The sequence below is a fragment of the Ips typographus genome, linkage group LG1, assembly GCF_016097725.1.
Source record: "Ips typographus isolate SLU linkage group LG1, UJ_Ityp_2.0, whole genome shotgun sequence".
Lineage (NCBI taxonomy): Eukaryota > Metazoa > Arthropoda > Insecta > Coleoptera > Curculionidae > Ips > Ips typographus.
This window is the reverse complement of record NC_138422.1, coordinates 15,350,884-15,374,959: the sequence shown is the minus strand read 5'-3', so window position 1 is coordinate 15,374,959 and position 24,076 is coordinate 15,350,884. Positions and strand designations below refer to the sequence as shown.

The 24,076-nt window shown below is 35.0% G+C and overlaps 1 protein-coding gene across 1 annotated transcript in view; it reads right to left on the bottom strand.

The window, feature by feature from the left end:
- The window catches only part of LOC145740189 (protein amalgam-like), a 181,679-nt gene that overhangs the window by 15,347 nt on the left and 142,256 nt on the right, over window positions 1–24,076 (bottom strand). The window contains exons 2-5 of the mRNA XM_081995555.1: window positions 13,483–13,617; window positions 10,565–10,678; window positions 10,359–10,505; window positions 9,995–10,267 (exon numbers count right to left, since the gene is read on the bottom strand). Coding sequence (XP_081851681.1) covers window positions 9,995–10,267; window positions 10,359–10,505; window positions 10,565–10,678; window positions 13,483–13,617 — 669 coding nt within the window. The remainder of the gene's footprint in view (window positions 1–9,994; window positions 10,268–10,358; window positions 10,506–10,564; window positions 10,679–13,482; window positions 13,618–24,076) is intronic.

The following is a 24,076-nucleotide window of genomic DNA, read 5'->3' as shown; positions in this document are numbered from 1 at the left end:
TGTTTGCCCAATGTAGTTATTGTTACAATCTTTACAAGGAATTAGGTAAACTACGCCAGATCTCTCCAACAGCGGAATTTTATCCTTTATCTTTGAGAACAGATCCCCTACTGTTTTTTTGGGATATGTGACTAATCTTATCTGGTCATTATTCAAGATTCTCGTTAGTTGGTTGCTTAAACCTGAGATTAAAGGTATTTTATAATAATGTAGATCAGGTTCTGAATTTGGTGTTGTCTGATTTTGATTGGTACGTTGGGCACGAGAGTCCGATTGACTTAAGATTTTGTTAACTACGATGGGGGGATATTCATTAAGATTAGCAATATGTCTGATTTTATCAAAGTTAGTCTTCCAGAACTTCTCGTGGCTCAACTTTGTGACTCTATTCTTCAAGGACTTCAATATGGCAATTTTCTGTGACAGGGGATGCGTAGACTTGAAATTAATAACTCTTCCAGAGTGAGTTGGTTTCTGGTACCAGTCAGTAAGAAGGGTATTGTCATTATTTCTAATGACTAATACATCCAAAAATGGAATACATTGGTGCTCCTCCACTTCACAAGTAAATTGTAAGTGTGGCTCAAAAGAATTAAAAATATTCAAGACCCTATCACAAGTGTTGGAAGGCACGCAAGTTATGATGTCATCTACGTAGATATAGAGGAAAGGAACCACAAAAGGTAACTTGGGCAATGTGTGGGACAACAGCTCATGCATACACATGTTAGCGAGGAAGGGAGACAGAGGATTACCCATGGCACATCCAAAAACTTGGGAATAAAACACATTGTTGTATGAGAAATAATTAAAGTCAAAAATGAGAGAAATGATGTGAAAGAATTGGTCTTTGGGGATGTTAGTGTGAGGTACTATTAAGTGCCAATGTTTTTGTAATGTATTTAAAGCCAGTTCCTTTGAGATATTGGTGAACAGTGACTTCACATCTAATGATATGAGAACGTATCCATCGGGGACAGCGTTGATTTGTTTTATTTCCTCTACCAATGCAAATGAGTTAGTGATTGAATACTTGAACAAGTGGTTAATATTTGAAAGGATGTTGTTTAAATATTTGGACAATTTATATAGTGGTGACTGTACACACGACACTACCGGTCTCAGGGGAGTGTCGTTTTTATGAATCTTAGGTAAACCGTAAATTCTAGGTGGTAATGAATTTTTTGTTATTAGATAATCGTGGGTTTTTTTGTCTAAACAGTTGTCACTATACATTTTTTAATTAGAGAATTAATTTTATTTTCGTAAGACGTAGTGGGGTTCTTCGTAAGTAATTTATAAGTCTCAGGGTCATTTAATAATTCTGCCATTTTGTTCACATACAAATCCCTGTACATCAAAACTGTGACATTGCCCTTGTCGGCCCTTGTGACTATGAGATTATCATTTTCTTTCAAGAACTTTTTGGACAGGTGGAAAGCCCTAGTATAACAATCACTGTGTTGCGCAGATTTGAGTTTATAAGCGTGGTTACTAATGGCATTTGTATTAAAAACTTCAAAACTTACTTCAAAACTTATTTGTCCCTAACTCCGCCAAATAATCATTAAATATTCACATATTTGGGACGCCACTACTACGATCTATATACCTTTGCGGCTACCGGACATCAAACTATGGGGTTTTTTGAAGACGTGCGGAACAGGTATGGACCTACCACTTACAAATCGATCAAGGATCACATTCATCTCAAGACTCAATTGGCAAGCTGGGAGAATCGACGCAACTTCTTATTACAATGTAAGTTTCACCAAGTGTTTCCCAGACACATTCAGCAGAATGTCAATTGCTTGTACTCTGTTATGGACAATTCACATCCTTTTATGTTTATGTTGGACCAATTAACAAGAAGTTTTATGCACAAAATTTTAAAACTAGAAATTAAAATAGCCATTTGGAAGATAGGTAGGATTAAGAGTATTCTTAAGGATAATGTGTTATTGTTCCAAACAAATTTAGATATTTATCATTTTAATCAGTTCGTCAGTGTTTGTAATCTTAAATATAATACAGCGTACAGTAGGATTAAGCTTAATCATATTAAAAAGATTGAGTCGCTCAAGTTGGGGAGTGTTGGGAACTGTCGGTCGCCACCGGACGGTTGGTTAAAAAACTTAACAAGTATCGAACCTCCTTCTGAGGTCTCTAGACTTTTAGCATTAGGTCCTAAATTTGCACTAAACCACACTAAGGCTGATTTTCCAATAGTTGACATTATTAAGGACATAGAATTTATTATAGATCTGACCCCGGATATTGACAACAAAAATAACTTAAGGGCTCGTTGTACAAATGCCATTAGTAACCACGCTTATAAACTCAAATCTGCGCAACACAGTGATTGTTATATAGGGCTTTCCACCTGTCCAAAAAGTTCTTGAAAGAAAATGATAATCTCATAGTCACAAGGGCCGACAAGGGCAATGTCACAGTTTTGATGTACAGGGATTTGTATGTGAACAAAATGGCAGAATTATTAAATGACCCTGAGACTTATAAATTACTTACGAAGAACCCCACTACGTCTTACGAAAATAAAATTAATTCTCTAATTAAAAAAATGTATAGTGACAACTGTTTAGACAAAAAAACCCACGATTATCTAATAACAAAAAATTCATTACCACCTAGAATTTACGGTTTACCTAAGATTCATAAAAACGACACTCCCCTGAGACCGGTAGTGTCGTGTGTACAGTCACCACTATATAAATTGTCCAAATATTTAAACAACATCCTTTCAAATATTAACCACTTGTTCAAGTATTCAATCACTAACTCATTTGCATTGGTAGAGGAAATAAAACAAATCAACGCTGTCCCCGATGGATACGTTCTCATATCATTAGATGTGAAGTCACTGTTCACCAATATCTCAAAGGAACTGGCTTTAAATACATTACAAAAACATTGGCACTTAATAGTACCTCACACTAACATCCCCAAAGACCAATTCTTTCACATCATTTCTCTCATTTTTGACTTTAATTATTTCTCATACAACAATGTGTTTTATTCCCAAGTTTTTGGATGTGCCATGGGTAATCCTCTGTCTCCCTTCCTCGCTAACATGTGTATGCATGAGCTGTTGTCCCACACATTGCCCAAGTTACCTTTTGTGGTTCCTTTCCTCTATATCTACGTAGATGACATCATAACTTGCGTGCCTTCCAACACTTGTGATAGGGTCTTGAATATTTTTAATTCTTTTGAGCCACACTTACAATTTACTTGTGAAGTGGAGGAGCACCAATGTATTCCATTTTTGGATGTATTAGTCATTAGAAATAATGACAATACCCTTCTTACTGACTGGTACCAGAAACCAACTCACTCTGGAAGAGTTATTAATTTCAAGTCTACGCATCCCCTGTCACAGAAAATTGCCATATTGAAGTCCTTGAAGAATAGAGTCACAAAGTTGAGCCACGAGAAGTTCTGGAAGACTAACTTTGATAAAATCAGACATATTGCTAATCTTAATGAATATCCCCCCATCGTAGTTAACAAAATCTTAAGTCAATCGGACTCTCGTGCCCAACGTACCAATCAAAATCAGACAACACCAAATTCAGAACCTGATCTACATTATTATAAAATACCTTTAATCTCAGGTTTAAGCAACCAACTAACGAGAATCTTGAATAATGACCAGATAAGATTAGTCACATATCCCAAAAAAACAGTAGGGGATCTGTTCTCAAAGATAAAGGATAAAATTCCGCTGTTGGAGAGATCTGGCGTAGTTTACCTAATTCCTTGTAAAGATTGTAACAATAACTACATTGGGCAAACAAAAAATAAATTAAACCTAAGACTAAAACAACATCAATATGATTGTACTAGGTTGACACACAATGGAGGAGAAGGTACAACGGCTCTTGCGTGTCATTACCAAAACAACGGCCACACATTTGATTTTTCGCAGCCAAGGATACTGGATAGTGCAGCGAATTACAAAAAACGGGTGATTTCCGAAATGCTGTGGATAAACAAGTGGAGGGACAAAGCCGTAAATTTTAGAACTGATACCCAAAATTTAAACGTCATTTATTCGAACTTAATTGACAATTTTATGAACAGACCGATCTAACTCTAACTCTTGTGGAAATAAACATTAATAATAATAATAATAATAATTCTCGCTTACACTCATTCGTACACCTAAATATGCTAAATGTTTATATTTAACGGACACAAAAAAACAACTTTTTGTGGGTCAATGGTCAGTGGGCCATCACCCTATGCGTTCTGTTGCAGTCTAACGGTGGGTCCCGACCGTACGTTTTCTTGACAATTCCCCAATTGTGTTTGTAATTAGTTTGTTATGTGTTGTTTTAACCTTTTATTACATGATTGTGTATTGTGCACGTACACGTTTGTAACATCTCATATGAATAGTGTGCATATTTTAAGACAGTTCGAGGTAAGCGTTTGGTCCGTACATGTTTCACTATCTTTTGTAACATTTTATACCTTTTAGCCCTGATGAAGATATATGTTTAATATATCGAAACGTTGGCCAAGAACTGGTAGAACTTATTTGTCCCTAACTCCGCCAAATAATCATTAAATATTTATCTTCAATATTTGTTAATTAAATTAGTAACCACAATAACACCACATTTAAAAAATATAGCAGAGAAAACCTAATTATTCAGAAAATAAATGACACTGACAGCTAAACTAATGAAATATGAAAACCAAGGGTAAAACAAAAATTTTCAGTTTTTAGTGGAAAAAATACAAACCGCCTTGTTTGATGTTGTTTTAAACTTTCCTAACTATATTATTCATATTTATTTTCTTACGAACTGCAGGTAATAATTTATAAAACAAAGTCTTAACCATTGTTTCATAGAAAGTACTAATAAGATGTAGAATAAATAATTCAGACAAAAAAACTAGAATAACAGTGTTTATTGTGTAATTACAGCGATACTCTTTGTTTCAGAAACGTGGAAGTTTTTGCATCTGTCTACTTTTCCACTTTACGTCCATAATTATAAAACTTCCACGACCTAGTAAACATCCTCTCTTTTCTGCTATACATTTTCAAAGCGAGTTAATTCTATCAGAAGGTGTAATCGCAAGCAATTAGCATATAAACCCTTTCAGTGCTAATATAAAGGCTCAGCAAAAACAGCCTTATTAAAACTGCAAATTTGTGTTTTCTATTCGTTAATTTATCATTCCTATAATTCCGCAAATTTGCGCCTTAACGAGAAACTTCATTAAAAAGACACCGCGACTAGCTGCAAACAGAAACGTCTTTCCGTTTTCCGCGGAATTTTTTTAGGTAAATGCGAAGGAAGCTTTGCAGACTCTAACCAAGTTAAAAAGTTGAAATTAAAATGTTTTTAAAAAAGCTTTTGAAAAAGCAATTTGTGTTGGCGCAACAACGTTTTGAGTGAAATCTCACCGCCGTTTCTTAACGAACAAAACAAGCGAATTTAAGCAGTCTATGAATGTTTTAAAAAAGTTGCGAGATTGTAGCTCGTTTAGGAGAAGAAAATAAGAATTTTTTAAATCCAACGAATGTCATACAGAACAAGGCAAAATACTTGGTTAAAAGTAGTTCAAATACCAAATAATGGACTAATGGACTAATATTAGTTAAACTGTGAAAACAGAATGCCAGTCTGGATTAGCTATAATATTCTTAAAGCGAATTATTGAGAATCAAAGCAAGGAGCGTACAAAAAATGGTCGAAACTGCTGTTCAGGGTGTAAAAAGAAGATTATTTCAGTTTTCCTAACTTCTCAGAAAAACTAAATGTTAAAGAAGACAATGAAAATATTAGACATTAGACTTTAGACAGATGACAGTGAGTAGTTGACATAGGGACAATAATAGAAGTATTTAGAGCTTTTGAGGAGTTTTTAGGGAGTTTAATTCATTAAACTAATTAATAGAAAGTTTACACAAAAAAAAGTTGTTGCACCAAACCAGTTTTGATAAAAATCTTTGAGTTTGAAACACTCATTAGCGTTGAAAGGGTACAAAAGTAAACATTAATAAAACATTTTTGGAAAACTGAAATTCTGGACTCTATCAACTTTGGACATAAAACTCGCAATAGTAAACAAGTTAGAAAAATCCCAGATTTTAGAAAACTTTGATAATGGAACAACGTTAAATTTAAACTGTTAATTTGTCCAAATTTTCTTACTATAACAAAGTCAAGGTTGTTACTATTTAGTGCAGCGTTGCCAACCGCTCAATTTCCCAAAGCCAAAAAGTGTGTCTTCTAGTGATAGATTTGTTGTTTTGTTTAGGCTTAAAGGAGGCATTCTTTCTTAGACGACAATTTAGCAAAATTGCCTTCCGTCGCTCGTGTAATTAATGCCACATAGCGAATTTCAGCTTTAATAAATTAGTAAAAGTACCTACTTCAAAGAAAATAAAGAAGAGTGGTCAAGATATATTCGAGAGATGTTTGAGGATGAAAGGACAGAACCAGAACTAGAACGCGACAAGGATTTGACATTAAATATCTTACCATCCGAAGTAAACGCAGCAATAAAACAGCTAAAAGTGGAAAAGCCGCAGGACCAGACAATGTATACACAGAAATGCTAAAATTGCTGGACCAAGAAAATCTCCAACGACTCACTGACCTCTTTAATAAAATCTACAGCTGAGGAACGTACCCCCGTGATTGGCTCAAGTCAGTGTTCATACCGATTCCCAAGAAAAACACATCAAGAAAGTGCTCCGATTTCAGATTAATTAGCTTAATGAGCAATACTTTGAAAATTATGTTAAAAATATTACATCGACGTATCTACTTGAAATGCGAACAAAATATAAGCCACGAACAATTTGGGTTTAGATTAGGACTGGGAACTCGGGAAGCACTTTTCGGATTAACGGTTTTACTCCAAAAATGTAGAGACCAAAGAAAAGACGTGTATCTGTGCTTCATTGACTACGAAAAGGCGTTCGACCGCATCAAGCATCCAACACTGTTACAACTGCTCCAAAAACAGGGTCTAGACTACGAAGACATAAGGCTTATAAAAAATTTATATTGGGAACAGAGAGGGTTTGTTCGGTTTGGTGACACCGTATCGTCAGAAATACCAATAAGAAGGGGAGTACGACAGGGCTGTGTTCTCTCGCCTCTTTTATTTAACATTTACTCCGAGTACATATTTCAGCAAGCGCTAGAGGACTGTGAAATTGGCATAAAGGTGAACGGTAAAATACTTAACAACATACGCTACGCAGATGACACTGTCATCTTCGCAGACACTTCAGAAGGCTTACAGGAGCTAGTAGACAAGATTGTGAAATCAGGTGACCAACACGGCCTGAAAATAAATACAGCAAAAACCAAAACGATGGTCGTCAGCAGAAATCAAAATCTACAAGCCAATATACATGGTGGTACATGGTACTTCAATAGAAGAAGTGAGAAAATTCAGGTATCTCGGTTGCTGGGTTACCCAAGACCTGGATCCAGAGACCGAAATTCGAGCTCGAATTGAAAACGCAAGAGGCACGTTCGTGAGAATGAAGACATTTCTAACGAATACCACCCTGTCGCTCGATACTCGATACCGTTTCGTGAAGTCATATAGGTATTTATTCTGTCCTCTTATATGGCACGGAATCCTGGACAATGGGAAAGAGGATAATGCAGCGACTGGAAGCATTTGAAATGTGGATCTTCCGCAGACTTTTGAAGATACCATGGACCCGAAGAATAACAAATGAAAATGTTTTAAGAATGATGGGAACAGACAGGGAACTTTTACAACATGTGAAACAGCGCAAAACTGGTTATCTGGGACATGTATACAGAGGAGAAAAATATCAACTTTTGAGACTGCTTATGGAAGGAAAGATAGAAGGCCGAAGAGGACTCGGAAGACGAAAATGCTCATGGCTTAAAAATATAAGAGAGTGGACAGGATTAGACACATGCACCCTATTGAGAGCAGCAAGAAATAGAGAGGAGTTTGCTGGTATTGTCGCCAACCTTCAGTAATGAAGAAGGCACTTGAAGAGAGAGACCTACTTCAAATTTTGATATTTGATGAAGCTGTAGTTTCCAAGTGACAATATCAATTGCCTTTTCTATATTTGCTTGAGTTATCTAATCTAATTAATTAAACAACAATAAAACAACGGTTATTAAAAATCCTTGAGAATCTTTTGATTTGCAATAAATTTTGCAATAAATGGAAGATCGACATAAACGCGGAGAAAACGCAGGCCATAGTTTTCAAAAGCAGACCAAAGATGAGGATAGAAGGCAACGTCAGGTTAAAGGACATAGGCGCACATCGAGTGGCGCAACGTGGCGACGTACTTGGGGTCAAGATGGACCAAAAACTCACGTGGGTAAGCCACATAGAATACGCCAGACAAAAAGCCAGAGCGACCAGAGCAAAACTGTACCCCATGACATCGAAGCTGGCACTTCGGAACAAAGTGACGCTCATCAAGTCGGACCTGACCTACGCCTACGCCGGCATGGGGGTACGCAGCCAAATCGCACCTGAAGAAACTCCAAGCTGTAGAAAACATTGCGCTCAAGTTCACCACCGCAACGGAGAGGAACAAACAGAGCGCAGTGAAGATATTACAAAAAGCGGAAAGCAGCGAAAATCAGTTACTGCGAGAAGCAGTGAACTACGACCCGGAGTTAGAAGCACCCCACACACGACCCCGCTACCAGCTATTGGATAACGGGTAATTATTAATAAGTTTTTCTTTCTGTTTCAGATAGACGACAATTCAGGACCAACCAACCAAGAAGAGGACCACATTTCCCCCAGACCTTCCCCCCGGGTGGCGAGAATTGCGAGAATTTTATTCTCAAAATCTGGGTAGAACCTTTTCAGCAGTTATCCCGGTACTAACTGGGCTCTGACTGCACTCCTAGCATTTTCCCCTGCTTTGCCTAGGCAAAAGGGGGAAAACCATCCCCCCACTCACCAGACCGTAACTCCCCAAAACTTTAGGATGTAAAAACAGACGGACGAAAGTTGTTTAGACATCCTATAGTTTGCCTGGACCACCAGAGATGGACGAGCTGACGAAGAAAGAAGAAATGGAGGACAAGAAGAACGCCAGAAGAGCCCCTTCGTCAGCGAGAGCATTCTTTTCCCAGGACAGAGGATGCCGATGCAACTCTGGGAACTTCCAGAAAGGGAAAATTCCTGGACTTGTAGCGACTTCCTCTTCCAGACCTATCCTTTTGGTCTACAGCCATGGGAGGGTAAAAAGCAGTAGTCTTGCTTGACCCATCTATCTGAGGCCGCATTCCCTGTCAATGAATATTGGCGTTGCGTACTAAGGCAAAAAATGATCTGTTGACAAAATCGGTAAATTGTTATCAAAACATCCGCTATTGGCCATCTGGTACAGGTAGATTCAGAATGACGCTTATAGAAAAAATATTGCATCAAAACTGTTGCGGTCATTATTTTAAGTAACTATTTCTATTTTGTTACTACCTTGCAGTTTTTTAAAATTGCTTATTAAATTACTAATACCAAATAAACAACCGTTTATTGTGACAAAATTTTGACCTCCCAAAGCATAAAAGCTGCAATTACATATTGTATTAAAGAGAGTCAAAATAAATCAAATGACAAAGTATGATAATAGTCCAACAGCAATGCAATCATTAAATAATATTCAAATTGTGTTAAACAAACTCTCCGATGCTTCACTACTCGCAAACAATTATTTTAATAATACGTGAGAGATAAATATTAAACCGTTATCACGAATCAGCTTTCCATTAATTGGCCGCCCCTATAATTTTACAATTTCCTCATCGAAACTAAATTAAAACGGTGCCCCAGTCAAATATTGGATAGCCTACTAATTTATTTGCCAATATATCTGCAACAGGCAAAATGCTCGCTGGATGTAATCGCACTGGGACATTCAGGTAATATTACATTAATCATATAATAATTAATTTGTTTTGCTTAGTTTCAAATGACTTACACAGAACGTTAATGGAGATGTGTCTAGTATCGGGTGCTCCAACTCCATTATCTGCGGAACATTGATATTGGCCAGCTGAGTGTCTGTCAGCGTGTTGGATCACTAGAGTCATTCCCTGGACTGTTCGTTCTCCACTGGGCATGACGTTGTTTTTTCTGCTCCAGGAAATGGTAGGGACTGGATTACCTGATGCTTTGCATTCCATTTTGATCATTTGGCCTTGGGTTACCTCCAAATTGCCCTCGTGGGATACGTGGTGGATTCGAGCAGGCACTGAAACCCAAAAAAAAGGAATAACGTACAAAATTCTCATTTTTAATTATTTAAACTTGATCTACAGGATGGAAAACAAAAAAAAACTTACCGAGCACTTCTAAGGTATGCACGATTTCTTTAGGTTCGATGGTGCCCAGCTGGCAGATATAATCGCCAGCGTCTTGAGGCCGTACATTCCGCAACTCCAAACTGTAACCACCCCCGGAAAGTTCGGGGACTCCGCCAATATTGGTAGCTGAAATAAAATGCACGTATTCGAAACAAAGATTTGAAGTATGTCGAAATGAAACTTACAGCCCGATTCGATTGTTGGCGAAGGTAAAACTCGCAATCGGGGATCCGGGGAAACTTTGATGGGGCCGGCGGTCAAAACTGCAATATTGCGTTTCCACGCCAATACGTAACTTCCTGAAATGGAAATTTCAAGTTTGAGTGGAAATATATAAAGTTAGGTTATTTTGATTTTAGTGCTGAGCAAGCGGTACATGTGGTTTAGTTTCATTATCTTGTAAATTTGTTACTTTGATTGATAATATTAACAAACTAAACTTTTTTATCCGTTTAAATTTTTTTATTTTTTTTTGACACTTGTTTACCAATAGAACTACTTTTTTTCAAACGCATTAAAAACTAAACTTTTTACATGATACTGAATTATTAAAAATAGCGTTTTAAAACTACTGTTTAAAATAATCAACTTTTATTTTCAACCAGGTATGTAATAACGTTATTTCTTATGAGTAAACCAGGTGGAAAGATGAAAATTACCTGCCTTTACTTTCCACCCGGGTGGAAAGTACTCACTTTCTACCCGTGTAAAGGTCACTTTCCACACGGGTGAATGTCAATATGCGTTTTGTCACATCTGGGCTTACTTTTTATAGTTAAGAGACTGTGCCGCCACCTCTGCAACAGCTCGCAGCTCAGGTGATGATGAGTAACATCTGCGTTTTCAGAAATCTCCATGTTAAAAGCACTTTAAGAAACGTTTCAGCTCAAAATATTAAAGACGGAATAGCAACGACGGAATAATGACGTTGTCAAGATGGTAAACAAATCACCAGTCGTTTATTATGGTTGAAGTCATAACCACTCGTACTTATACTACCTTATTGTTAGAGACAATAGATCAATAGTTCAACTGAATGATTTATTAAAAGTTTGATGAGATTTTGATAAATGGTTGAACATAAAATAGTATACAAACCACGGTAGAAAGTTTAGTACCTAATCTCTCGACAGAAATCCAACACTTTCCACCTGAGTATGTAATATACTATTAACACTTCCAATTGCAAACTTTCTCATGCTTGCCTTGAAAATGCACTTTTTACCCTCATATTATAAATATAATGTGTTTAACACATTTAATTATATTGTTATATTGGAACTTTTGAAAAATATTGGTAATTTCTGAGCAAAATTCCTTACATCGCTTGTACTTGATAAGGTACAGTCACTACTAGGGGGTTTATTATTATAATTTAACAAAATACGTCCATGTTTTAGTACAGTTAAAGTTAAAATAGTAAATAATTCATATTTAACTCTTATAAAGCTATTTGATATTAGAATATCTCTAGATATGCTTTTGCTTAGCACGTCTAGTATATTTAGGGATATTAATATTTTGTCAGCTTTATAAGTTTATCTTTATATTATAATGTAGATACTTCTGTTGCCAAACTAGATCAATGCAGATTCTCTAGAAAGTTACACTAGAATTCTTTCAATTCTGCGAAAAAATTATTATAAGAATTTTTTACGTTGTCTGTGCGTTTAAGGACCAAAAAGTGCACTCTTTAAAATGTGACACCTTATATATTATTACGTCATTCGATTTAGCTTGACATGGCCTACTTTACAGTCTACTATGTGCGATACAAAATTCGTACAGTTCCAGAGATGTACAGGACAAAAGTTCTTACCAAAAATTTGTGTCAAACTAGGTGTCTGTATGTTCAAAGGCCAAAAAGTTCTTTATTTCAACTGGCACACCAGAGATATAAATGAGTAAAAGTTCCACAAGAAAGACGAAGATGTGACAACCATCAGGAAAATTTTTACATTTAAGAAAAGTGGGCATTATCCAAAGAAAAATTTTATGAATAGGGTAAATCTAAAAAATTTAAGTGAATACGAGCCTGTCGGTAGAACTAAGTATGACATGCTTAAAAATAGATAATCACCAAATTTAAAAAAAATATTCAAAAAAACACCACTATACATGTTAAAGTCTTAGTATAGACAGAATTTTATATTAAAACTAAGTTGAGTACAGGCCTGTTTAGAAAAAAAAAATATTCTCAAACGCTGTCAGAATCATTAGGTTTATTTGAAAAATGCAGAGCAAGGTTATTAATGTCCATTTCCCCGACACTGGCTAAGTTGGATTTAAGAACGACTCAGACTCTTAGACAAGTTTAGTTTAGACTGTTATATTCTGCATCTAGTTTGTCACATTCAAATTCCAACTTAATTTAAGTTGTCCTTAATACAAGCTTACGAATGTCACGGTAACGGGCAAATGCGTTTACCAACCAGCTAAAATATGCTTTGTAAAGCTCAAAGCTTTACAAAGCATATTTAATAAAGCTTATTTAATTATCATTTTATAAATATTTTTGGTCAACTAGAGACCTACCAGTTATAACAATGTTTAAAAATATTTTATTTCAGTCATATGTATTATTCTGATTTGTACACAATTATAATAAAGTATGAAAAATTTATTTACATCGCTTTACATTGCTGTGAAGCAAACAGATATTGACTAAACCGTTTCTTGACATCAACAGAACAATTCTACATCATTGTCCATTATGGCTTTAAAAATCTGCAGCAGAAAATATTGTTTTTAAACTGCTTAACAATTTCACCTTAAGGACACATTTCCAAACGATTTTAACCCTTTTACACATCGGATTACAAGTGGGAGTCTTGCTGCTATGTGCAGAGTTTTATGGTGCCATCTAGCAGGTAAAGGTTGGAAAAATGCCAAAGTATCAAATAATTTTGGAAATAAGAAGTTCAATTTACCGTATGTCTTAAAAAAAAGATAACTATAGATAATGGCATTAAGTGGTAGATCGACCCTAACTTTAGTATTTATTACTATTGTTTCTTTATACCACACTGTACTGATTATGGGGTTAAAGACATAAAACCACTTCTAAAAAAGATAAAAGAAACATTTTTGTAAAAAAACATACCTGGTTGAGTAATCCTGCATGGTAGTATAACAGTAGCGCCAGCTGCAATTCGATAAGTTTGACCTGGAGTAACGAAAGACGGAGGTTTTTCCTGGGTCATATCAAACTCGTTGCCTTGTGGTGCAGCTCTCGACCCTGGAACCAAATCCAGAACGTTAAACCCAGATAAAATATACACAACACAACCCCAAATATTAAATTAGAAACCGTGGCTTATATTATTATTAAGCATTAAGCTTCACGAAGGCAAACTTTCCTGGACAAACAGAAGCGGTTTCGACTGACGTGTGAAAGTAAGTAGGCAAACAAACGGACAGGCCAGCTTTTAGTGATGTTTGTTCTGTCAGACTTTTTCGTCTACTGTAACGCACCTAATTTCCTGAAAAGGCAAAAATCGCCCCATTTTTCCAGGAAGAAAAAATTGTTTTTGTTGTGTTATCAAAAATCAAGCAGTATGGAAAACCAACAGACGATGTTTTCGCTTGTAAAATATTAATCAATTTACTTACTTGAGCAGCTTTTTTTTCAAGTTAAGTAAGAGTTTTCCGAGAGTCGAAATTGAATACATCGCTTAGGGCTTGAAAGTAAAAAGGAATTATGCATAAAATATGAGCATCCAAAAAAAGCCCTTCAATAATATCAAGTTGTTTGCAAATAATGTTCAGTTTAGTAGGGTTGGTTTTTTACCAAAAGCAATATTACTGGACGTGTTTTTTTTGTTCGCACACTGACGGCTTTATTCAAAATTGCTTCCAGAAAACTCGAAGAATGCACTTAAGCTACAAAATTTGTATTTCGATGGATTGGGTCGGAATAAATGTTTGAAATTGGTATTTTTTTATTACGCCTGCCTCAACCTTCCGATCGGCCCTATTATGAGGCCTATAAACTCAAAAAACATGCGAACGGCGTCCGGGTAGGCGTAGAAAATGAATTTCGTATCAAATTTCGTTTTTCCATATAGCGGAAAATTCGGAATACATTTACACATAAAATTGTTTTGATGATGTAAATAAAATTACTCTCTCTGATCAAATAACTTTTGCTTTATTCGAGGCTTTATTGCATTCAGGAAAGTTTACAAAACGTGTTTTCTATACAAATGTCGAATAGTTAAAAGACAAAGCAGAGTTTTAGTATTTTTCTTTTAGAATAAATATATCAGAGATCTGGTAGAATATTCTCTGGTACCAGAAGGAGCTAAATACTTACTCTCTTAGAGAAATACTCTAAAAGTTACTTAGTTTCATTATGTAGAAATGGTACCAACCTACATCTATTCTACGATTATCTGTATCTGTAGAGTGGGGAGGGTGAGTGTAGACCCACAGCATTTAGACCAAATGTGACCCATTGTACATCCTCCCGAGTTGTCCACCTAGGTCACCGTCCATCCTGCCTTTCCCAGGAAGGTGGACAGGTCACTAGGGAACATCTCTTTTATGTCGGTAGGTGTAGGCCAAGACTCACCAAACACACACTCTTATTGACGATAACTCGGCTAAGACATGCCCGACAGTTTCATCTTCCTGTTCACACATCCTGCAAAGAGGTGTGTCCACTAGCCCCATAGTATGGAGGTGTTTCCCTAGTTGACAGTGGCCAGTCAGAAATCCTACTGTTAAACGTAGGTTTTTTCTGGTCATCGCCAAATATTTATATTTTTATATATTCGACTATTCAGCAAAACGACAGAAAGCTTCTGTCAGTTTTGGTAAACCTTCAACATGTCCTGTATTTATAATGGCTAATAAAGGATAAATATTTTTACGTAAAACTTTTTACGTAAAAATATTCATCAATGTCTACTTGTGTGAAATAGCGTCTAAAATTTTACTCTCTCTCCAAAAACGGTCAAATGACGTTTCATGAATTAAACAAAATGTCTGTGAACAATGTGTCTTATTCAAGATGTCGCCAAAAAATCAATAATTGCTTATTAACCCAGCCGATTTCGACAAAATTAAGATTGTCAGTATCAAAACGTGTTTAATAATTAATTTTCAGTTTTTAAACTTTCTGATCCAGTCAAAATTACACCTTTTAGGTGCTGAAAAAAATTATATTTTAATACCAGCTAAATGCAAAAAAGCCTAGTTTTAGAGAACCTTAAAAATGTATGATTGAAAGTCTTTTAAACTGTAGTACCTACTTACTCTCCAATTTTGTGTTTTACAGTTACAGTCAAAAGTTGAAAACCCTACAATTCAATTAAAATTCAATACCTAGTCTTAGAAACTCATTAAAACCATTGAAAGTCTAATTTGAAAACTTTCAAACATTTTTCAGTCTTGAAACTCTCTAATACGTGCTTTACGGTCAAAACTGAAACTTTCAGAACCTGAAAGCCTTGAAAACACTACATTTCCATTGCAATTTAGTACAGAAAAACCCAGTTTTATAAATTCATTAAAAATACCAGTGAAAGTTAAATTTCAAGACTATCAATCATTTTTCAGTCTTGAAATTTTCTCGTTTTTACAGTCAAAACTAAACCTGCATGTAAGCTTTGAAAACATTGCATTTCAATTAAAATTCAAGTCAATTTTCTTTATTAAAACTCACTAATTTCGTGTTCAAAACACTACATTTCACTTTCAATGCAGAAAAACACAGTGTTGAAGAATTCTTTATCAAAAACATTTACCCTTAAAACTCTCTGATTTCGTGTTTTACCGTCAAAATTATTACTTTAGTACCTGGAAACATTAAAACACTGCATTTTCATTAAAATTCAGTGGGACAAAGCCCAGTTTTAGGAATTTATTAATTTCAAGCCTTTCAAACTGCGTTCACTCCTGAAGAAAACTAAAATATTTTTTATTTAATAGGATAGACCATTTTCCATAAAAATTAGTTTTTATAAAATAAAATTATAATTACATGGACATTACAATTTTATGAAATAAAAACACCAATTTATTAACATTAGTGCAAGTTTTGCGAAAATTTGGTAGTGAAGCTACAGAATATTTTCTTTTGTAAAATCACCAAAAAAAGTCACACAGAGCTAAATCGGGACTCTAAGGGGCTTCAAAAAATAAGTATCTTTTTGAATTTTAGTGTTAAATAAGATTACGAAACGAACTAAACACTTCAGAACCCTGACGTACAAGAACAGAGGTATAAGCACAAAAACTGCAACTAAAATATACAAATCTATTTGCAGACCTCTACTCGACTACGGACACATACTAAGAGTTAATGCGACCAGCAAAACAAAAAAACACATACAAACTACAGAACAAATTGCACTTAGACTAGTAACCAAGATTAGACATCCTCAAAACCCGCTACATAACCCAACCAACGAATTACTCTACGAACGGACACAAATGACAAAAATAACAGAACGATTAACGAAACTAGAGGCAAAATGGAAAGGCAACCCCCACAACTGGACAATTATAAACCCCATCTCCCTCACAAGACCAAATAGACAATCTCGCTACGCCTTTCCTCAATATACTCTGTTGGAACATTTTACCTAAAAAAACGAACTATTAATTTTAACCTTTTCTTTGTAAAACATTATATTTTTTTTTTTTTTCTTTTTTTTTAACAAATATTTAGTACATAAGTTTTGTTTCTGTAACATTGGCAGAAAGACCGGTAGGTCGATAGCCTTTTTCCTCGGAAATAAAGATGGTTTATATATATATATATAAGATTACGATGTTACGGATGTTATTACTCTAGGTATAGTGAATAAACTTCCTCCTCTGTCTGCAAAGCTTTCTTTCGCATTCAATTCATCAGCGAAAAACTGTGGTTATAGCTTAACTAAATGCAGTAATACCAGCTCGATTACAAGCATATTGGCAATGTAAAGTAAAATTGTCTCCTCTTTGATAAAACAAATTACACTGAAATTTGTCACATATTTAACATCAACCGGGTTCACAGTAAAACAAAAAGATAATTCCGACAATATTATCAGTTCTGGCGGATAAATAGCAAGAATTATGCGGGGTTATATAGACAGATGATCATTACCTACTCGTATAAATTTATTGTTCTATACTGCATTGTTTCATATCGGGATGACGTTTGCGGTGTGATGCGCCATAAGCTATCGCTGACTGCTTCTGATTTATGCTAATAGTAATTTATTTGCTTACGTTATTAACTGTGAAACTATCGGCTCTATTATAGCGAACGTGTTTCGGATTAAGGTACGTCGCTCTCAAATCGGCCGGTTCACCTGCTGAATTGAATATCAAAGTGCTGCTGCAAATGTATATGTCTTGTATGAAAGCCAGCTTGACAAGCCGTAATGGACGAATCTGTTTGGATGATAATTGCGCAGCTGATTGATCGGTGGATCACAACTTTCGGAAATATAATTCCGTTCAAACAATTCAGTTTGTAACATAAAGAGCTAGAGTCAGTTGTAACATAGTAACATAGAGATAGTAATCATTCAAAAATTGAAAAAAATATATTTTTATAGTCAAAATTTTACCCTTTGAGAATGACGTCAAGCAGGTGAAAAAACACGTATGTCTAGAATTAGATCACAAATTTTAACCTACAAAAATTAGTGCGTTCGGAAGTGACTGATGATCAAGTGCCTTGAAAATCACATGATCATGAGAGTCTCAGATTAATCATCATTCATTCAGTGAATAGGTGTGCTTGCACTCACTTAGAGATCTCTTCTACTCCTAATAACATAATATTTTATTAATGTTCATTGATTTTGTGCTTTGCACAATAAGGCGAAAATAGTAATTTGACATACCAACATTATCAACTTTTTTGCTTGTCATAAAAGCGGTTTTTTTGTTTTTACTGACCGACATTTTCTTAGAAATGTTGGTGAAATAGGAGTCCTCAGCTGGAATTCCACCCTTTTTCATTCGGCATAGGGTAGCAGTACTCACTTTTAAAGCCGGTGCTGCTCTATTATACACATTGGAATAATCAATTCGGATGACATCTGGAAACTGTTTCTTTTTGTACTCCAAAAAAAGCAGCACATTTAGAATTAGCATTTGGGCTTGCTCATTGTAGCGCATTATTTTTATACCTTTGATATTTGTTTATATCAAAGTGACAGTAAATGTCAACGTTTTTAATTTGACAGGATGACAAAATTAATAACGTGACTTTTTTGCTAAAATTGTTTATTTCATATGTTTGATATGCGAGAAACAAAGATGTAAAAAGATGACGTCATTCTCAAAAGGTAAAAATCCAACTATACAAAAAGTGCAATTTTGGCAATTTTTATTTTGTTCCAGGAGGGTTCCAATGCACAGCAAAGGGCTATTTATTTCAAAGGACCTTAAATTAGGTGAAATAGGTTACTTATTAACCTAACCTAACCTAACTTAACCTATCCTAACCTAACCTAACCAAGATGAATGAAGGAGATTTATGAGAATTTTACACATTATTGTAGATAGACACTGTGCTATTATGTGTAAAAAATGAAACTTTTAATATAAAAGCTTGAAATCTGCTCTATCTTTTATTTTCTATGAGATTTTGACGTAACTTGTCAAGTAAGGGAGTAATTTATGGTCAAAGCAACGTGTGTCAAAACAATTGCATGTTTTATCTCAAAAATAATGCATTTTTGCTTCCAAAAAACGAAAAGTCCTTCATGAAATCCTTCAAAAATTGAAATAGTTATTCTTTTATGAAGAGTGAAAAGTACAGCTTTTTGCACTGAAAGTGACGTGTGACGTTACTCTCGAGTGATTCCTACGCTTCGTGTCGAGCATCAAAAAGCAGTACTTTTCACTCTTATACGTAAGTGTTATTACCAAGTTATAAAATGATGACTTTGTATCCATTTCGGTTTGGAAGATCCTCATGCAGTACATCCTTGGCTCGGACAGTCTGTATAGTTTAGCCTGGTATTTAGTATTGCGTTTGTGACCATCTTGCTAGACTTTAATGTTTAGATATTAGCTTCTTCCTCAATAATGAACACAAGCTGCCACTAATCACAACCATATGAGATTTCCGGTATTTTTCGTGCTTTAATGAAATTGCAAATACTAGTTATGTGATAATTTGCATCTAATTGTTGTCGCATACTTGAAGCAGAAACGCTAACATATTAAGCAATGTGCATTAAGGCCTCGATTCCGTTTGAATGCGAACTCCATTAAGTACACTTCACATGCAGCTTGAGAAGCGTTAATTAGTAACAGGGACTGGATTCGGTGTACGTCATCACAATAAATAAACGGGAGAATGGTCCAGATACAGAGTGATTCAAATAAAGTGTTTTATTAAAAGTTCTGGTAAACTAAGAAAGATATACATTTAGCCAAATTTCCTCACAATTAACTGAGGAATTTTAAATAGAATTTCTTGTTTTTTTCGAAATTCCTTCAAGATTCTAGGAAACTTTTGTTATTAGTTGTTTTAACTAAAAAACTTTTTTTTACAGTAGAACAAGCAGAATTTGATATTTGGAACTTGAAACAAATTCATTAACATACTTCCAAAATTTTGCAAAAGTAATATTTATTAGTTTCCCAAAATTATTAAAATAACACTTTAATAGAATCACCTTGTATTGTATTGGAAAAGAAGATCCATCATCGCAAAATGGCGCTTGCTATCCATCACGTTTTATGCCACATTACTTCAGACGTTTAGAGTGATGATAATATTTTATTGTTCTTTTATTTGATTTGAGGAGATTGATTCATATTATTTGCCATGAACGTTTTTTATGTTGATTTTTAGTTTTCGTCAAAATAATAGTTGTACAGGGTGTCTAAATAAGAATGCTAGTCAAGGAGAAAGCTTCGGAAAAAAGAGGAAAAGGCGAAAATCAAAAAATGACTGCAAAACTGCGAAACGTTTTTCATAGAATATTGAATTTTGCACCACTGAAAAGAGGAGTTTTTCTTTCCTCAGATGCATTATGAAACCACATAATATTAAGCTTAAATTAATTATCACACAATATATTTTTTTCAAATATAATATTTTAGTGGTAAGTGTATGTAAACAATGTCAAATTATTGCTTACCACAAATAGTAACCCTTACGTGAATTCCTATTAGTGTAGCGATTTGCTTCAAGGGAATTTTGACCTGGGAAGTTTGGTTCAGACTGGTGACAATACAGGTGGAAAAAGTCGATAAATCGCATTGCAAGTAGTGTTTATAGCTCTATAGTTAAATTTAACAGTTGTGACATTAATAGACACGTTGATATGTATTTTACGTCACCTGATAGATGTCAAAAGTCACCCAGCTGTGACGCATAACTACCAATAATCCAAAATAGTTGTAACGCTTGGATAAATCACTGAACATTGTATTTATAGTTTTGCTTTGACAATTGTAACGTTAAGTGAAGTAAGAAACAAAGTGTTTCTTAACGTCAGAACTGACAATTTTGGCTCCATGGAGCTGTAAGCATAACTTGCAGGGCAATTCCTCAAAGAAACACATCTATGTGTTATTTTATACTTTTAGGTCATGGTGACAGTTATGACAGCTGTCACGTCACTAAAGCAAAGTATAAAAGTGTTCCTTAATGCCCCAGTTGTCAAATTTGGCTCTGTGGAGCTTTAAATACAACTTCCAGTGTAATTCGTCAAATTAGCAACTATTTTTAGTTTTAGGTCACTGGTGAACGAGTTTAGACAGTTATAACAGCTGTCACGTGATGTAAGAAAAGTATAAAAGTTGCATCTGCCTGAATGTCAGAACTGTCAAATTTGGCTCCATGGAGCTGTAAACACCACTTACAGTGGAATTCCTCAAAGAAACACATCTATTTGGCATTTTATAGTTTCAGGTCACTGGTGAGTGAGTTTTGACAGTTATGATAGCTGACACGTGATGCAAACAAAGTATTAAAGGGTTTCTTAACGTCCCAGCTGTCAAATTGCGGCACCGTGGAGCTTTAAACACAAGTTCCAGTGTAATTCGTCAAATTAGCAACTATTTCTAATTTTTTAGTTTCAAGTCACTGGTGAACGGGTTTCGACAGTTATGGCAGCTGGCATGTGAGGTAAGTAAAGTATAAAAGTGTTTCTTAACGTCAGAAGTGTCAAATTTAGCTCCATGGAACTGTAAACACAACTTCCAGTGTAACTCCTCAAATTAACAATTTTTTCTTATTTTATAGTTTTAGGACGCAGGTGAATGGCTCTTGACAGTTATGACAGCTGTCACGTGATGTAAGAAAAGTATAAAAGGGTTTCTTAATGGCCGAACTGTCAAATTTGCCTCCAAGAAACTAGCATTTTATAATTTCCAAATAGTTCAAATTTCTTTTGTATCATCATTCTTTTGAAATCTTCGAAAATTCCTTAAAATTCTCCATGTCTGGACAGGTGCATACAGGTTGGTAAGATGGAAAATACAAGACAAAGTTACTTCTTAAAATAATTAATAACAACATTTATTTGACACCGGATATAATACTATATCATTATGGTATGACATTGATGTAACATCCAAAAGAAGCTTAACAATATATTTCTATTAAAACGCCAGTTCGTTTAGTAGGGTTTTAGGACTGAATTAACGGGATAAAATTTTCCATAATAATCTATTTTCCTGTAAATAAGCTGTCAGCGTTCATCCGAAAAGCGATGAGCTTATTGCGGGTATACACGAAGAAAGTTTTCGTGAATTTTATCTCAGTTTCCACACAGGAACGAAAAAGGGGAGTGAGAAAAGTTCTGTATTCAATTTTCCGAAATTTAACCGCATGTTTATTAATTTTCGCAACTAATTATGAGTTTCAATATATTAGCGGAAAAGGTTTTTAAATGCGCGCGCGAAAAGTTTGTTTTGCGAATCCTGCTAGTCCAATTAAAACTTTTTCGAATTGCAGAAAATCGAGCTGCGGAATGACGCAATTTTAAATTTAGAGGGGCTATTTTTTCAAATAACTTTTTTTGGCCCTTTGCTATAGAAAAAGTTTATATGGATATGGCAACCGGAATGTATGAAATGTAAATTGATGTCACATACAGTTTTCGGTTTGAAAATAGCTTTTCCATCAGATTTTCATAAAATGTAAATATGCGGATTTAGAGTCAGGCATTTTACAAACAAATTAGTTTAGGTCAGCTTTGTAAGTTAAACGTTTTATTAAACTTTCACAATAAAACTAATATACCTAAATAATTAGTTGCTACTTTATTACTTAAATAGCCATCTTTTAAAACTTACTACTTAAGTAGTTATTTCTGTAATCCTTCAGATATCACCAGAAGACCTAATGAGTAATCCAACTAATCAGATTACTAAAAGTTTCTGGATTGGAAAAAAGCTTCCCATTAAGTGAGTAAAGGATATGATGAGCCAATTTTTCGAACTATTTCACCGATAAGTAAGTAAAATAAATTTAAAGGCACAACGCGAACGAAAAATTGTATAACCTGACGGGAACAATTTACATTTTTCAAACAGCTGCAGCCAATAAGACTGGCGAGCGATGAACCATGTCGAGAATTATTGCTTTTATAGATTTTGAAATATTTTCCTGACAGCTGCATTGGATACGTCTAAAATATATTGCAGTTCATCAGGAACGTGCACAACATTTATAGGTTTTCCTATTGGAACATATTTATTTCAGCAAATACATGAGTTTTTTTTTCGTATTTTCACTGTCATATTGCATTGATGTTCTGTACGAATCATTGTCACAAGTATTGAAAGAAAACTAACGCAATAAAATTAAATTGTTGGTGAAACAACCGAAGAGTTGTACAGGGTGTCGTCTGCAAAAGTCGAACTTGTAAAACTTTCAAGACTCAGTAGACAGTTTGAAAGACACTGGTGACATTTTGGCTGCAAAAAAACTGTTTGAAAGCTTCTAGTGACTTTTTTTTAGGGATCAGAAGGCAGTTTTGGAGGCATTAATAGCATTTAGGCGTTTCTGAGCTGCAAAAAAAACTTGAAAACAAATGCAGCCTTTATCTCACCCAAATAATAGAAAAACCTACAACACAAACTCGCTACATGAAAAATATTTCGCCCCAATTTTTTACTATTTAGTTTCGTTTCATCATTTAAATTCTATTTGAAGCCAGTATACCAAACTTTCTTTTTCCTAAACAGACTGCAAAGCTACATTTTACTACAAAGAAAAATAATTTAAATCGCAAATTACTGATTCAGTCCTTTTGCCCTGGGCTACGCTTCAAAACCTTTTTCCCTTCATTAAAATTATTCATAAACAGAAAATTTCGGTGCATCTCTGTGGACCGGACTGTCAGCCACAGTGAACCGTTTAAACGGAAAAGCAGCACCTTTCAAAGGAAAAACTTTTAAACTCAATTAAGCTCAAGTTTATTTCTAGCTAGCTGGGCGTGCATAATAATAAGGAAGGATTTTTTTCGTGGAGTTGATTTTTACAATCCTAACCGAAAATGGCACGTTTCAGATCGGCGTTTCTTTTTCATTCGTCAAAAAAGTCGGGTTATTCCAAGGAGCACGTCGAATAAAAAAGCCGACAGCTGTAACGGATGGTTTCAACAAATTAAGGACTTTTTACATTTCGCCCGACAGTATTTCTCCATTCCGGTTTTCCGGTTAATTAAAAATGTCAAGTGACGGTTTTATTATGTAATTGCCAGCTTTAAGACCGTCGATTC